The sequence below is a fragment of the Talpa occidentalis genome, unplaced genomic scaffold (genome assembly GCF_014898055.3).
Source record: "Talpa occidentalis isolate TD23 unplaced genomic scaffold, MPIMG_talOcc4v2.1 talOcc4.12, whole genome shotgun sequence".
NCBI classification, from domain to species: domain Eukaryota; kingdom Metazoa; phylum Chordata; class Mammalia; order Eulipotyphla; family Talpidae; genus Talpa; species Talpa occidentalis.
In genome coordinates, this window is record NW_023601212.1 from 25024741 (window position 1) to 25040369 (window position 15629).

Sequence of the window (15629 nt, forward strand, 5' to 3'; positions counted from 1 at the left end):
CAGCGTTACCCTCTGGCAGGTGTGCTGGGGTGAAGGCCAGCCCCCCCACCTGCAGCTGGGTCTGGCTTTGTTACTTTGTGTGTCTGTACAAGCTGTGCTCCAGGAGTCGTAGGTGTGATGATCTTTATCTTAGTCTGTAAGCACTAAACTTGAATTTTGATTTCTGATATTTAAAAATTTTCTTCACAAATGTGATTTTTCTGCAAACACTTGAGTGAGCAGGCCACTGGTGCAAAGCCTGTGAGAGTGGGGTTGCTGCCAGCGCCGGGGGCAGCCAGAGCTGCTTCTCGTTCTTGGTTGACATTTTGGACCGATAATCCTGGGTTGTATGGGGCTGTCCCACACACTGTAGGATGTTTAGCAGCCTCCCTGGGGCCAGTGGCCTCCCTCCAAGAGTAACAACCAAAAAAGAAAAAAAAAGACATCTCTGGATTTGGCCAAATGTCCCCTGAGGGGAATTGCTGGGGTGCAGGGCTGGCCCAAAGTTAGGTGTCTGTGAGGGAGGGAGAGTGTGAATGTGCCCAGAGATAGAGTGAGTGGAATACGCTGCCATGGGCTCGTGCTACACTTACAATTAAAAATATTAGAATAGTGCAGCGAACGGGGAGGCCTACGTACTAGTTCTACCCCTGAATACTTGCAATTTTTGTGTGAATCTTTGAGTGAAGGAACAGAATGCCCGAGATAGTGTGTAACAGCACAAATGCTCTAACAATATCTTAGTTGACAGCATGACACTTAGATTTACTGCCTCAGCGTCCTAGCCCCAGGCACGCAGGGTTCAGGCATGCCCACCTCTGCAGCTCCTGCCCGGCGTGGGGCCACACAGCCTTCAGGGTTGACCCTGGACTGTCTGCTAGCAGGACTGTGCTAGGCACTGGGGCTTCCTAAAAATACCACCTGCTCCCCGAAGTGTTGCAAAATGCCTGCCTCTCTTTGTCTTCCTACCTGGGCTTTCACCAGTTCCAGAAGGACTTGGGGGGGCAGACCCTGACATTTATAAATGCAAATACCACGTCCCCTTGGCTGTGCTGTAAGGGTGTGAGTTTTGAGGCAGTGGGGATGGGGGTGGTGATGGAATGATACTTCTCACTGGGAGAACTTTTGACAAATGGGGCTGGGTTCTCCAAGGTCCCCGAGCAGCTCAGGCTGAAAGAAGAGGACTTCCCGGTGCACAGCTACAAACCTCACTCTGCTCAGGAGTTTGCCAAAGCCTGGCCTTGAACCCAGAAAAGGGAAGACATCATTTATCTTTGGCCCTGAGCTCCCAGGGTGCAGAATTTGGTTAGAACCATTCATTTCGGTGCTCCCCAGAAGAGCAGGGGGGTGGCTAGCATGCTTGTGGGTCAGCCAGGAGCACTGGTTCTGAGAAAGGAGACTGCCTTTGAGTTTTGTCTTCGCGATGCCTTGGCAAGACTCACAAGACAGGAAAAATTTTCCCCACAGAGGAAAGAGGAAGCTTAGAGGTGGGCACCAAGTACTCCCAAGCTCCAGGCAGAGATGACTGGCTGCTGAGCATGCTGGCAGCAGGCCCCGCCTGCCCACCCCACCCCGCACACTCACGATTCGGTCAGGGGGCGGCGTGCTCCGGATGAAGCACTTGATCTGGCCCTTCTCTCCATGGAGGGCATGTTGGGTCTGGGTGCTGGAGATGATGGGGGGCCCTGTTGGGGAGACAGCTTCACATCAGTGATTCAGGAAGGGCAGGTCCCTGCCTGGGTAGATTCAGAGTTTATTAACTAATTCAATCAATCAGCAAACATTTACTGATGGTCTGTGTGTGCAAGGCAAGGGGTTAGAAGATAAATGATGTGCCAGTCACAACCTCGCCAGGGATGGTGGGTGGATGCTTCTGTGTCTGAATGCCCAGAAGACACAAGTAACTGTAATAAAAGGTGGTGTGTTAGCACCACAGGCAGGGAGGCGGTGCAGATGAAGTGCTAACCGACTTCAGAGCAGGAAGAATAATTTTCCCTGGTGGATCGTGAGAGCTTTATGAAGGAGGTGGTAAGCCTGAAAAAGGAGTAGAGGAGGTGTCAGGAGAAAGAGAATTGGGACTATGTCACCTCCACGTTAGCGGTTGAATTTTAAGCAATTTTCTTAGATATCCAGTAGAGGGCGAGCTTGCCCAACAAACCGAGCATGCTAGGGTGGCTGCCAGGGTAGCGATGAGAAAAGGTGATGTTCCACCATCAAGGGGAATCACCCGCAAGGTGGGATGCGCTGGGCAAGTTCATAGTGCCCATTGCACTTATATCTCAGGAAGTCCTGCAGTTCATCACCTTGCTTGCGGGCACCTGCATACCCAGAGGGTGAGTCCATGGCTCCAGACCCGCATTACCCCTCCAGTTCCTGCAAGCGTGCGGGCGTGACATGGATTTCAGGTTCTGGGAGTTCTTGTCTCGTTGACTGCATCTGGTGGTCTAGAGGGCACACCTGGAACCTGAGGTCCAGCAGCACATCCTTTTTTTTTTGTTTTGTTTTGTTTTATTTTGTGGGACCCTCACTGGTGGCCGGGGAACGAACCGGCACCGCAGAGGCTGTGGGCAGCCTCGCAGCCCAGCGCTCAACCGCTGCGCCACCAGGGGAGGCCTGCAGTTCTGCCTTTCATTTAACCTAAGTTGTTTCTCCCTGATGCTCTCCTGGAAGCGAAAGGGGGACTGGACGGAGGGGTGGGCTGCTGGAGCCAGGGGTATAGGGATGGAAGCCCTCATGCCCCCTCTCCAATCCCTGGAGGAAGGGTTGAGCCTAAGTTCAACCCAGAAAACAGGAAACGGAGCAGGGGACCTGTAGGACAGGCAAAGTTATGTTGGGAACAAACCAAAAATTGCTGCGAACATAATTGCTGTTTATTAGCCACCTTAATTAAAACAGATTTGCATTTCTATGAGTAGCTCTCAGGCAAGGGGAAAAAAGGTACCAGGAAACACTCCGATGACTTCTCTTGAGTTTTGGATGGCAAGTGGCTGGGGGCTGGGTCCGGCAGATGTGGGGGACCTCAAAGGGAGGGCTTCTACCCTCAGGAGTCTTTAAAAGTGGGTTCCCCTCCCCCAGTTCCTCTCTTAGATACCTTAGGCATATTTGCCTGAAACAGAGAAGGGCTGGATATTTTAGAAATTTGGAAGGAGCTTTGTTTTGCTGCTGGTACAAGGTGATGATGCCATCAAACCTTTCCCCCTACAGCCGAGGGGCGAGGAATTGCCTGGAGGTTTCTCAGGTGGTCTATGGTTGTTAAAACAGAAATCGGGATAAAGGTAGATGGGGGGTGGGTGTGGTGTCAAAGAGTAGCATTGTGGGTCCTCTCCCCTTCCTGCAGATCCCTGAGTTGAGCCAATGTGGTTTAAATCTGTGCCAGTTCACTTCCCAAAGGGAGGTGGCCAGCAGCTAGCCACTGTCTGGGTTTGTTTTGGTGAGAGCCTCCTATCCTTCTGTTCCTTCATCCTAGTCTGGCTCTTTCCAAAGAGCTACTCCCTCTCTCTACAAACTTCTGCTCCCTTGCTGGGCAGTCCTGCCCTCTCCTGGGCCACTTAACCCATCCCCCTGCCTTGGGCAGGATGACCCTAGTTCAGCTTCCTTGCTTCATTCCAATCCCTTGGACCTTTTCCTTCCAGGCAATCCAGGAGAGCTGGTGCTGGAAGGACTGGAGGCAGAGGAGGGAGGGTGGAAAGATGACCCAGAGAGGGCAGATTAAGTCCTGGGTAGACACCAGGGCTGTGGGGTCCCATCCAAGAGGAAGGTTCCTCTGAGAAACTGTAACAGGGGACCAAAACCACTTTAAAACCCATTCGGAAATGCCTGAATGTCCACAGTGACATTGACAAGTCAGACCCTCCTTAATATACCTCAGAAATGAGGATGTTCATTTAAAAACTTTAGGCTCAGGGGCTCTGGAGGCTGCTTGTGAGTCTGAGGGCCCCCAGTCCACCCATTCAGGGCCCGTAGGACTTCCCATGCCCTCCTGGAGGGGGTAGGCAGCGGGGGAGGCCGCTGATTTCACCAGGACCCCGAGCCTGAGTGGAGTGTCAGACGGAGCTGGCAGGAAAAGGCTGCAGCCGTGTTGCCATGGATATACAGAGGCGCGATCAGATGCTGTTATTTTTAGCCCTGCAGTGCCAATTTATTGGTGGCATCCTGGGGACACCTAGGAAAGGCAGGAAGGTGACTGAGTCATGGCTCTGCTCAGGACAGTTGACCCGTGAATGCTCCGGGGTCTGGGTGGATCCACCCTCCCTCTGGGAAGGGCGAAGAAGTAAAATGGATAGGACTGGCTACTGGGGGTAAAGAGAGGAAGCACCTAGCAAAGGGGGAGAATTCACAAGGCTGTCAGTGGGTGGCTCCTCGATTGAGATGAAGTCAACTGGGAAAATTTCTAGAATGTGGCCCTGCCATCCCTGGGATCCTGGCAAATTGGTGGAATCAGGAGGTTTGCAAGGGGCCTCCAGCAGGAAAGAGGTAAGAAAGAAGCAGAAATTCAGCAGAGTGAGGAAGCTTGGAAGCAGCAGAGGACCTCAGCCCCTTAGGGCATATTCTTTGCCCTAAGGGGGAACCCCTGTACACTTGGACCATGGGCATGGTGTCAGATCTTGCTGGCTGAGTGGTCTAAGGCAAAGTGATCCCCAGCATTCTGCACCCTTTGAAACTAGCAGCCTGGTTTTCTCCCTGGACTAAGCCCATACCTTGCAAGGACAGTGGATTCCCATCCCAGTGCAGTAAAACTCTTGGGTCTGAGCTGAGCTGGGACACAGCTTCTCCATGACCTTCTGCACACCACCATCCAGGCCTGGCCTGCCACCCACTCTCACTGTTTCACCTCCTAGGCATATAGTAACTTGCACTGCATTCTGGGAGGGGCGTAGGAGCATGCTTTCACTGTGATGATTTTTATTAATACAATGAGACATATTCTCTGCCCTAAAGGGGAGCCCCTGTACACTTGGACCCATGGGTATGGTGACAGATCTTGCTGGTTGAATGATCTAAGGCAAAGGGAAGAGGCTGAGCAGGATCGCACAGATGCTCCTTTAAAGTCCCCACCAGGGTCAAGGTCACAATGGGTGGGTCAAAGGGCACATATGGGATCAATGTTGGCTGCACAGTGACCCTCTGACCCCATTTTCCGGGCCAGGATAAAATTGATCAGTTATCACTCTTAGAATATAACAAAGAGGGAAGGAGGTGACCAGAAAATGACTCAGGCCCTTCCTTGCTTTGGGGCTGGGCTCGGATGGAAAAGGTAGACATAATTGCTAAGGGTCCATACTTGGAGGTGGTAGCAAGGCCCAGAACCAATGAGGGGGCACCCTCCTTTGGGTATCCAGGACCAAGATGCCTGGGGTGCCTCTCTGATCTCTCTCACTTCTTGGCCCTAGCACGAGTGGGGTCTTACCATTGACAGTCAAGGTCACCTCTCTCTCCCCGGCTCCCACCCGGGGGACCACTGCACGGCACACATACTTCCCAGCATCCTCCTGGCGGACAGTTTTCAGAGTGAGGGTCTTTTCGTTGCTCAGGACCTAGGAGAATCGGGGAGGATCAGAAACAGAGAATAGGGGCAGTCTCCATCAGAACCAAGAGGACTGAGAAGCAACCTTGGTGGCAATTGACATCAATAAATCCCCCTGGGGATCACCCTGGTGGCGCAGTGGGTTGAGCACAACACTGTGAAGCTGTCTGCAGCCTCTGCAGTGTGGGTTCGATCCCAGCCAGCCAGTGAGAATCCCACATGGTGCAACAGACCTCTCCTGTCGCGCCCGCTGCTCCCCTCAGCAGTGTATTTCTGTCATCTGCCTGTTCTGCTCCCCGCTCTGTCTCTGGTGAATCCTCTCACCCTCCCTTGCCTTTGGCCTGTACCCCAGCTCTTGTATAAACATAAATAAATAAATCTTTAAAAAAAAAAAAAGTCCCCCGGGGTGGGTGGCAGTGGTGGCAGGACGGAGAAAGGTTTACTACGCAGCTCGAGCTGTTGGGGATCAGTCACAGCACAGGGGACTCTGTGTAGCTGAAGATGCTGGGACTGTGCACTCCTGAGGGGGTGATGGGAAGCAGTGAGTGTGGGAGTAGAGGGACCCCCTGACTGAAGCCCCCAGATCCCCTCAAATATGGAGGGGCTGCTGACCCGACTGTACTTGGCAGACTCAGGATGAATTATCCTTCAGCTGAACATCTTGGAGGTTCCCTGCACCTGTCTTTTCTGTATCCCTTTGGGATATACTTTGGGGAGAAGAAAAGGAGACAGTTTGGCATTGACTAGCTCTGAATTCCAATCCTGATATCAGTGGTGACTGGCGGTGTGGCTTTGGGCGGTGAGTTATCTTCTCTGATGCTGTTTTCTTATTCATGGGGTGGGAGGGGAGGCGCATTAGGGAGGATGGGGGATTGAGGGAGGGGCAGTGACTCTCATAGGCTAGCTTGCACCTGACAAACTCAGAAGCACCCTGAGAAGGGCAAACATTTTCAAAGAGGAAGAAGGTAAAGCTTAACCCAAAGCTAAAGGGTGACAAGTATTTGTGGAAAGTTGAAAAGCCTTTCTCGTGGCTTTTTACTCCCAGCGAAGGTGATGCTGGGAGGTGATCCCACCTGCTTCCATACAAGGTTCAAAACCACCATGGCCGAAGGTGCTCAGGGCTGAGGGGGCACCTGGGGTTTCCTTGGCTCTTTCTGGGGTCCTTCCTTTAGCTCACGCTGGAGGCTGGCATCCCTGATCTGAGAGTGAGGGGGCTCTGGGGGTAGTTTCCTCCTGGCCTGAGGTCCCCTGACCCTGGCCCCAGAGGCCTTCTGGGGTCTGAGTGGACTACTCACCACTCCAGAGCCCCGCTTCATCCAGACGATGGTCAGGGACGGGTTGCCTGTCCAAGCACAGCTGAAGACGGCGTCAGAGCCCAGATCCACGAGCAGGGATTGGGGCTCTGTGGTCATCCTCGGCCCGACTGTGATGGAGAGAGGAGACAGGGTTCTGGTGGAGGGGAGGGCTCTGGAGCCCCTTTTTCCTACTGCTGCCTCCCTTTTCCCCACCTTGATAGGAGGGAGGGAGCAGTGGGCTACCTGTGCCACTTGAGTCCACTCAGCCCATCCCCTTGCACCTCAGTTCTCTGCCTGGACTTGGCCTGGGTCTGGAGATGAAATGACCCCCTGCCCAAGCTCAGACTCCTCTGGCCCCCCACAAGAGTCAGCAGCACTCACCTGGCCCCATTTCTGCCCCGACTGACCCCAGGGCCCTCCCACACCCTCCCTCTGTCCTGCTCCCAGGAAGCACCCTTTGCCAGTTTGTAGGCAGAGGGGGGCTCCCTCCTGACCCAGAAGTGATGTGTCTACTCTCAAGTTACCTGCCCTACCTCCTCCGGAGATTGGAATGGAGCTGCCCCGTGTAGCTGGCTAGCTCCCTGAGCCTCCCAGGGCCCTCTGAGGGCCTTCAGGTTGAGGAGCGAAGAGGCCAGGCCTCCTCTGCCATTCTCCACCCGCTGTCACAGGTTCTCTCTCATTCCAGTTCTGTCCAGCCTCTTTTTTGCCCCACCCAGTAGTAGGCAGCTCTCGGTCCATTGCCCATGTCCCACTAAGTGTCAGTGAGCTCTATACAGGGGCTTCTCTCCACTGGCCTCCAACTGTAGCCTGAGCCTCTTGCAGATGGAGCCTTGGCTGCCAGTGGGTACAATGGTGTCATACCAGGCCCAGCGACAGGAAGGTATGCAGACAACTGCTTTCAGGGAGCAGACGAGCATGAAATCTGGATCAGGAGACCCAGATCTATCCCTTGATGTAAAAAGGGAACAGGAACACTTTCTGTTGAGGCTGTTGGGGCGAGGGGAGTGGTCTTCTCTAAAGAAATTTTGTAAAAGAGCTTTTAGAACTGAGAAGGGTGTACACGAGTTCATGCTCATCTGTGGACACATCCAGCTGGCCCAGTGGCAGTGGCCCGGCTTGCAGTGGGTCCCTGGGGGGCTCCCAGTGAGGAAGGAGGTGTAGTGAGGCCCCAGTGGGAGGCAGCAGGATTCGCTCAGAGTCTGGCTCAGTCTCATTTACTCACTGCATGACCTCGGGCCTCCATCTACCCATCTGGATCACGGGAATAATAATTCCTGCCTCGGGGCCTCCCGGGTGGCATAGCAGGTTGAGAGCAACACTGTGAGGTTGTCTGCAACCTCTGCAGTGGGGGTTCGATCCCCAGCCGGTCAGGGAGATTCCCACATGGTGTCACAGAACTTTCCTGTCTCACCCGCTGCTCCCCTCAGCAGTGCACTTCGTCAGTCTGCCTGTTCTGTTCCCCACTCTGGCTCTGATGAGTCCTCTCACCCTCCCGTGCCTCTGGCCTGTACCCCAGCTCTGGTATAAATATAAATAAATCTTTAAAAGAAAAAAAATACCTGCCTTCTTGGGTTATGATGGGGGTTGAGATAAACTCAGAACTCCCCACAATGAAGCTTTCTGGAAAGTGCCCAGCATTTTGAGTTGGGAGGCGGGTGCTGTTGTTGTGTTCAATGAATTCTGAGGCGGCTCATTCCTGAGCAGAGACTACCCAGTGCCCCCTCCCAGGAAGCCCCCAAATAGCTGTACTTACAATAGACGTCCACCGTGCGGCTGATGTTGGTGCTGCCCAGGGCGTTGGTCACCTCGCAGGACACTGGCTCTGAGAAGTATGTGTAATCCACAGTGGTCCGGTACACCTCGCCTGATGCTTCCTTGATGATCTGGCCCCGCTTGGCCCACCTAGCACAGAGGCCCCCAGGGCTCCGTGAGGACTTTAAACAACCCTCCTGCCCAGGGGACTTCTGGGAGCTGATGTATCCATCCCACAGGAAAACGAGGTCTGGCGTGAGGTGGCACAGGCAGGCACACCTTCGGGTCCCTCAGGGACCATCTCTACAGAGGGGTTACTTCCAGCAGTAGGGGAAGCATCCATCACGGGCTTTGGTCTGTGGGTCACTGGGCAGTCAGTGGCACTCAACAAGTAGGTTACTCCGGAGGGAGGGGAGTTGAATGTCCTGCTAACTGGCCAGATGATGGGTAACCCAATCATCAGTCCCCAGACAGCTCAGACAGTCCCCCGCTCTGAGCTATACTGGAGGCTCCATCCTGGGCCATGGTGGCAAAGAAGAAGGCAGAGTCCAGAACCTCAGGGGCCAAAGTCCAGTGGCATGTACCCATACCTGTGTGCGTGTGTTCCCTTGAGCACACACACATTTGCACACACACACACACACACACAGAAACAAGACCAGAGGTGTTAGCCAGTATCCTGGCTGCCCCTCGCCAGCAGTCTCTCAGTAACCAGTCCTGAGGCCTGTCCCCAGGGTGGGTTCCCTCTCTCCCTGAACAGCCTTTCAGCCCTGCTCCTGGGATGGCACTAGCTCTTCCTTCTGCTCAGCTGCCACATTCCTATGGTCCTCAGCAGTGACCTGGACTCCATCCAGGGAAGGCTGTGCTGGCCTCTTCATGACCTGGTTGGCTGATCGGTTCCACCAGGATCGGGACCATCCTGGTGCTGGCCGTGGGGTGGTCACTGCTTCGGGCCAGTGACTGGGTGACCCGGCAGCCTGCTGTCCATGGGGTGGTGCCCAGAGTCCTCTGGGAAGCGTGTGCTTGAGCATGGGGATGGGGATTTTCCTTATAGGCCCCCAGGGAGAGAGACTTCATCCTTTCCCCAGGACAATAGTCACTTCTTTGAGTCACAAAATTTCCCACCAGATTCTTCCTACTTCCCTTTTTCAAGGTGTATGTCTTTATCAGAATGGAGGGGTTCTTTGGCATCCACAGTTGTTACCCCATGACTATAACTCCCTGTACCCCCCTTCTGGCCCTGCCTTTGCCTCCCTGCTCCCCGCCCTGCCCTGCCCCACAATTTGGAGCCTTTCCTGGTATCTCAGAAGTCTGATTCCTCTTGCCCTTCCCTCCATGAACCTCCTGTTCACTCCGGCCTGGGCAGCCCTGGGAGACAACCTCTCCTGGCATCACAGGGGTGGTCCAGGCTGGCCCCATGTGGTTATTATCACAAATTAATATGGGGTAATTATTAAGAACACGATTAATAATAACAATTATAGTTTAACAACAAAGCAGACCAGAGCTCCCTGAGAGCTTAAGGAGCTTCCCAATAAACCATGATGAGTTATTCATGAGTCATTTCAATTTCTAACTTTAATTTCATGACCAGACTTAATTGTCAGGCAGAGCCCCTGCCTCAATTCAGTCCCAGACACATGTTGGGGATTAGTGTCTGACCCTCTACTCCTTCACCCTGACGAAGCGAGGGGGTCGGGTGGGGTGCCAGGGGAGGCTGGGCAGCCGGCCGGCCTGGAGGAGGGAGGGCCAGCTGTCCCTCCCAGGCTGCTGCTCCTGGCTGCTACAGCACAGGTGTGGGGTTGGGGTGGGCTTGGGCCAAGGTGAACTGCTTCTGATGGGTCTTGCTCCTCTCCTCTCTGTCTGGAGCCCCTCATGGTAAGAATCTTGGCAGTTAGAAGCTTCACTGATTTGGCCTTGGGATGGGACTCGCGAGAACTGCTGGTGCTCCCGTAGGCCTGGAGACTAGCAGGGTCGGCCGTGGCACCAAACTTTCTTTTCCTGGCAGAGCTGCATTGTCTGAGCCTGGCCCTCTGTGCCACTGCTGCCCATAGCTCCCCAGGGCCATCCCTACCTTAGAGGTGGAAGGGGGAGCAGGATATCCTCTCCCAGGAGCTGGCTGTGGGTGCCAGGCAGTGAGGTCCCCAAGGTCAAGACCTTTGGGACATCCCTTGAGTCCCCTGCGCACATTTTGCTCAACCAGTATTTTTTTCCCCTGCTTTTCTCTCCTCCACACCAAAACATCCCTTTGTAGGGATCCTTCCAGAAGCTCACACCACTCATTCAACTAGCTGGCCACAGGGTTAAGGGTGAACCAGAGAGCAAGTCTCTCCCCTCTCCCTTCCCTTTTTTCTCCTCTCCTTTCCTCTGTTCTTCTGCTTTCGCTTCCTCCTCTTCCAGTTCCCGCTGCCCTCTGCACCTCTGCTTCCCCACCCCCAATGCTTGCACCAGCTCTCCCACCCTGTGAAAAGGAGCCTGATTAAGACTTTCCCAATCAATGTTTACTATGGCCTGAGCAAATGTAAGAGGATTAATTATTTATATCACAGAATCAGAAGGCCTGACAAGTCACAGCTGACAGGCCAGCCAATAGTCCCCGTTTCACATCGGGTGGTAGTCCCCTCTCCAGTTCCTGGGGGCTGGGGGGGTACTGAGACCCTCAAAGGAGAAGCAGAGAGGCAGGTAGGAGATGCACTTCGTGATGGTGGGGCCAGTCTGCTGACCTGGGGGCTCTCCTGGTCCAGCTGAAGTGACAGCTGAGTCTGGCCATCTGGCCAGACAGGCCTCTAGGATCACCCATGACCCCTTCTGGATGCTGGGGTGCAGGAGAGCATATCTCTAATTTCTCATATCACAGCATCTTCTGTGCGACAGGGAGGAAGCAATCAAGGCGTATGGACGGAGAAACAAAGACCCCTGTAATCTTGTCAAAGTCAGTTGGAAAAATCAATGCACTTATGTGAGGAGATTTGCCTAAGGCTTTTCCTTTTGGAGCCCAACACCACATCCAGAATGACCATCTCCTGCAGAGGAGACCTCAAGGAGGGAAGGGCTGCCATGTCACAGCTGACAGGCTGTTGAATAGCCCTGCACCCAGTGTGGGTGGTGCTGGGGCCTGGGAGGGGGGCAGGTGTCCTATGGCCTCTGCACCCACCTCATCCAGGCCACCCTGACTGTCCTCCAGCAGCTAGAAGGGCTCCCAGAAGCCTCTGAGGCCTGATGTGCACTGCAGTATTCTTAGGGTTTTGGGCTAATCAGAAGGACAGGAAGGAAGGCACAAGGAAGGACCCAGCTCAGCTCCAGGGAGCCCTGCCCTCCCAGCCCCTTCTACCCCTCCCCCATCCAGGACCTGCTGACCTGTGACCTTGAGCTGTGGGGCAGCTGGAGATGGAGAAAAAGCCTCAGGTTCCCTATCCCAGGAAGCCTGCACTTGCTATGTTTGTTTGTTTGTTTGCTAATTGACTTTCTAGTTAAAAAACAAAACATAACACTGAAAGATGCAAGAATAGTCCAACTAGTATTTCCTTCCCAACCAGTTGTTAATACCCTGCCCCATTTATACCTTCTTCTTCTTTTTTTTTTTTTTTAAAGATTTATTTATTTATACAAGAACCAGGGTACAGGCCAGATGTGCGGGGGGTGAGAAGATTCACCAGAGACAGAATGGGGAACAGAACGGGCAGACTGACGAAATACACTGCTGAGGGGAGCAGCGGGCGAGACAGAGGTCTGCTTCGCCATGTGGGATTCTCGCCGGCCAGCTGGGATCGAACCGGCGCTACAGAGGCTGTGGACAGCTTTACAGTGCAGCGTTCAACCGCCTGCGCCACCAGGGAGTCCCTATACCTTATTCTTGTCATCATTGTTGGTGCTCTGTTATTTTGAGGGAATCAGGCCCTGCAACCTGTTTTCTCGGGTGCTTGCTCACCCCATGGGGTCTAAGTGGTCAGAAGGAAGGCTGCTGCTGGTCCTGGGGCATAGCCTTTCCCCTCCGCCCCAACCACAGCTGGGTCCTCAGTGGACGGGAGCTCGGCGGTGAGAACTGCAAGTTGGAAGTTGTGTGTTCTGATCTCTGGCGTGCAAGAGGCATTCCTGGGATGGCTGTGAGGGTAAATGTGGGGTGTGCCTGGCCAAGGTGGTCTGTGGGGGTGAATCGCTGCCCAGGGAAACTGGCATTCGAGGGTTTTCTGGGCACGTGGTGCTGGGTGTTTCGGGATGGAGCGTGGAGAGCTAGCCAGGGAAGAGAGGATCCCAGGTTGCAGGTGAGGGGGGGAGCTTGGTGAAAGGCAGTCTTTTTGGGTGTTCTCTTTTGCATCTTTACTGGCTTTAGGCAATGTGGATTCTGGCTGAATTAGACCTGCCCCCAGACCTCCTGGGTCACACGACTTCAGGGAGCCTGAATATCATCCCATCTTCCTCCTGCTTTGAGCTCAGAGAGTGCTTAAACTGGATAGGACAGATGGATTTTCATCCTATTTTAAAATATTCTCAGGGATAAAGACTCTGGTCTTTCCTGGGTTTTGGTTCCTGCATAGTTTAATTATCTGCTCTGCAGGGAGCCCCTTCTCCAGTCTGACCTGAACCCCTAACTGCCACTTTGGTCTATTTCCTCGCCTTCTACCCTCTGCAGTTGCACTGCCACCTGTCTTCCTGTCCTCACTCCCACCGGCTGGCTTATTTCCTAGTCTGGGACCATTAGCATCCCTGGCATTGGCTGATGCTGCAGCTTAATAACCCTTCTCGATGGCAGAGGTGACACACTGGGCTCCACCTGCAAGGCTGGGCCGGCAGGAGGCACAGTGGCTGGGTTACGGTCACGGTGAGACCCATGAGATGTCAGAGGAATGTCTCGTGTCTTCCCCTGAGCACCTCTGAGGTCACCCAGACCGTTGAAATCTTGTGTGATGGGGTTGCCCAGATGGGAAGGCTCCCAGAGCCGTGTAGACCTGCCTTGCAGACCCCCTCATCTGGCCGTGCCCTGGGCTGTGTGCTGAGAGCTGCGGGGCGCACGCCAGCTCCTGCCTTCAGGAAGCCCAGTCACCAGAGAAAGACAAGCATGTAGACAGCGAAGCGCTTGTCAGTGTGCTGAGCAGGGGCTGCAAGGGGTCATGGAGATGAGCGAGAGGGGCCTTCAGGACAGGGCTGCTGTGCTCACTCCATCCCGTGAGCAGTTCGGTGAGCACAGATGACTCAGTCCAGATCCTGATCTTGTAATGGCGTCATCCCCATAGAAAGGGGAGGTTCCAGATTCCCTGCCCCACCTACGGAAGGGTGGGGTTGAGCATCGAGGGGAAGCTCAAGAGGACTTGGGAGAGAGAAGGGAGGGCGAAGACCTAGAGGAGGCATGTGGAGCAGAGACATATGAAAAAGCCCTGCTTGCTTCTTGGCCTGGGCCTTGAACCAGGGACTTGGAGCACATGGAAGGGCACTTGAAAGATAAGGACATGGGGGAGAGACCTGTGGGGAGGCAACAATGGTTGCCTTTATCCTGACTTGTATTTTGATTTTGCTCTTTTCCTTGCCTGGCCCTCCTCTGGCCCTTTCCTATGGGACCCTACCAGAAGGTTCCTTAGACTTGTGGCAGGCTTTCCGGCCTCAGTGGCCCTGCTTTGGATCAACCCTGTTTGCCTGGACATTTATCTGCAACGGTAACTGGGTGTTTAATTGGAAAATATTATTCTTTCTTTTCTTTTCTTTCTATTGCACAGTAATTCTACTAAAGTTCTTTTCTAGGGCCTCCCTGGTAGCCTAGGGGTTGAGTACTCAGGCTATCACTGCTGTGGCCTGAGTTCAATCCCTGCCCTGGGAGCTAACCCACAAGGAGCAGCAGACCTCTCCTGTCTTGTCTGCTGCTCTCCTTAGCAGTGTATTTCAGTCAGTCTGCCTGTTCTGCTCCCCACTCTGTCTCTGGTGAATCCCATCACCCTTCACACCTCTGGCCTACACCCGACTTCTTGCATGCATAAATAAATCTTTTAAAAAATAAAGTTCTTTTCTATTGAAGGTCTTACACACTAAGCATATTTCATCTTTATGTGGTGGATGGCAGAGCCTATCTGGAGCTTGCAAGGTTTGGGGGTCCTGGGGTGCCCCTCAGTCTGTCTGCTAGCAATCTTATTGGTTCTCCTGGTTGTTTTACCTTTTTGTCCTGAGCCTCTCTCCCTTGTTTCAGAAACAAGGGATAAACAAGTTATTTAAGCAGAGGGGTCATACCCACCATCTCTAGTGGAAGCGAGAAAAAGCATGCACAAAGGGAAGGAAGAGCTGCTCTGGCCAGGGTGGGTGGGAGGAGGTGGATGTGAGGAGAGGCGTCCTCACCTGCCCAGGGTGGATGGGTGTGGCATGGAAGGGAGAGGCTCTTTGACACCCACAGTGAACCAAGCCCTGTGTTGGGTGCCAGGATCACACCTGACACCACATGTGCTAGGAGGGCTCCTGGCCTCGCTGTGCCTCTTACCTGTACTGGGTGACAGCTGGGTTGGCCTTTGCAGAGCAGTGGAACGTGACCACATTATCCTCCAGCACCGGCTGTGGCTCCACAGACAGGTTGACAAGTGGGGGGTCTGTAGAGAGAAGAAAGTCCCTTGCAGACTGGGATGCTGTGTCCATGGTTGGGGGAAAGAACGGAGGCAGGAAGGCCCCCTGTGAGACATGGAGGGCAGAGCTCACAGAGCTTGACTCTCAGAGCAGCTACTATCCAGGGTGGGGGTCCTCAGAAAGTTGGGGGCCCTCAGCAGGGTCTCCCTCATCTCCAGGAGGGGCCAGCTTCAGCAGTGCTGGTGGTGGGGTCAGGGCTCCCTCTGGTCTAGGTTTAGTGTTTAAATGAGCATCCAGCCAGGAAGAGGATTACCCAGGCCCAGGTGCAGGCTGCGCATCTTCTAGATTTTAGGGAGAACAAAGCACTTTAGAAAAGAGAGGCTGGAAGCGGGCGTACAGGGGGCAGAAGGGAGAGTATAGACACAAAGCCCCATTTTAATATGAACTTTCTGTCTGTGAAATGTCTGCTTCATCTCTCTTGGTAAAAAGGTTCCGGTGCATCTGTTACTTTGAAAGTGGCTTTCACACCTTTTCATCAGCCT

General features: G+C 53.8%; 1 protein-coding gene across 5 annotated transcripts in view; it reads right to left on the reverse strand.

Moving 5' to 3' along the window:
- Positions 1 to 15629, reverse strand: part of KIRREL3 (kirre like nephrin family adhesion molecule 3) — a 542134-nt gene that overhangs the window by 14886 nt on the left and 511619 nt on the right. For all 5 annotated transcript variants that reach the window (XM_054693197.1, XM_054693195.1, XM_054693198.1 and 2 more), the window contains 5 exons: positions 15008 to 15113; positions 8552 to 8700; positions 6799 to 6926; positions 5387 to 5513; positions 1564 to 1664 (listed from right to left, as the gene is read on the reverse strand). In XM_054693197.1, coding sequence (XP_054549172.1) covers positions 1564 to 1664; positions 5387 to 5513; positions 6799 to 6926; positions 8552 to 8700; positions 15008 to 15113 — 611 coding nt within the window. The remainder of the gene's footprint in view (positions 1 to 1563; positions 1665 to 5386; positions 5514 to 6798; positions 6927 to 8551; positions 8701 to 15007; positions 15114 to 15629) is intronic.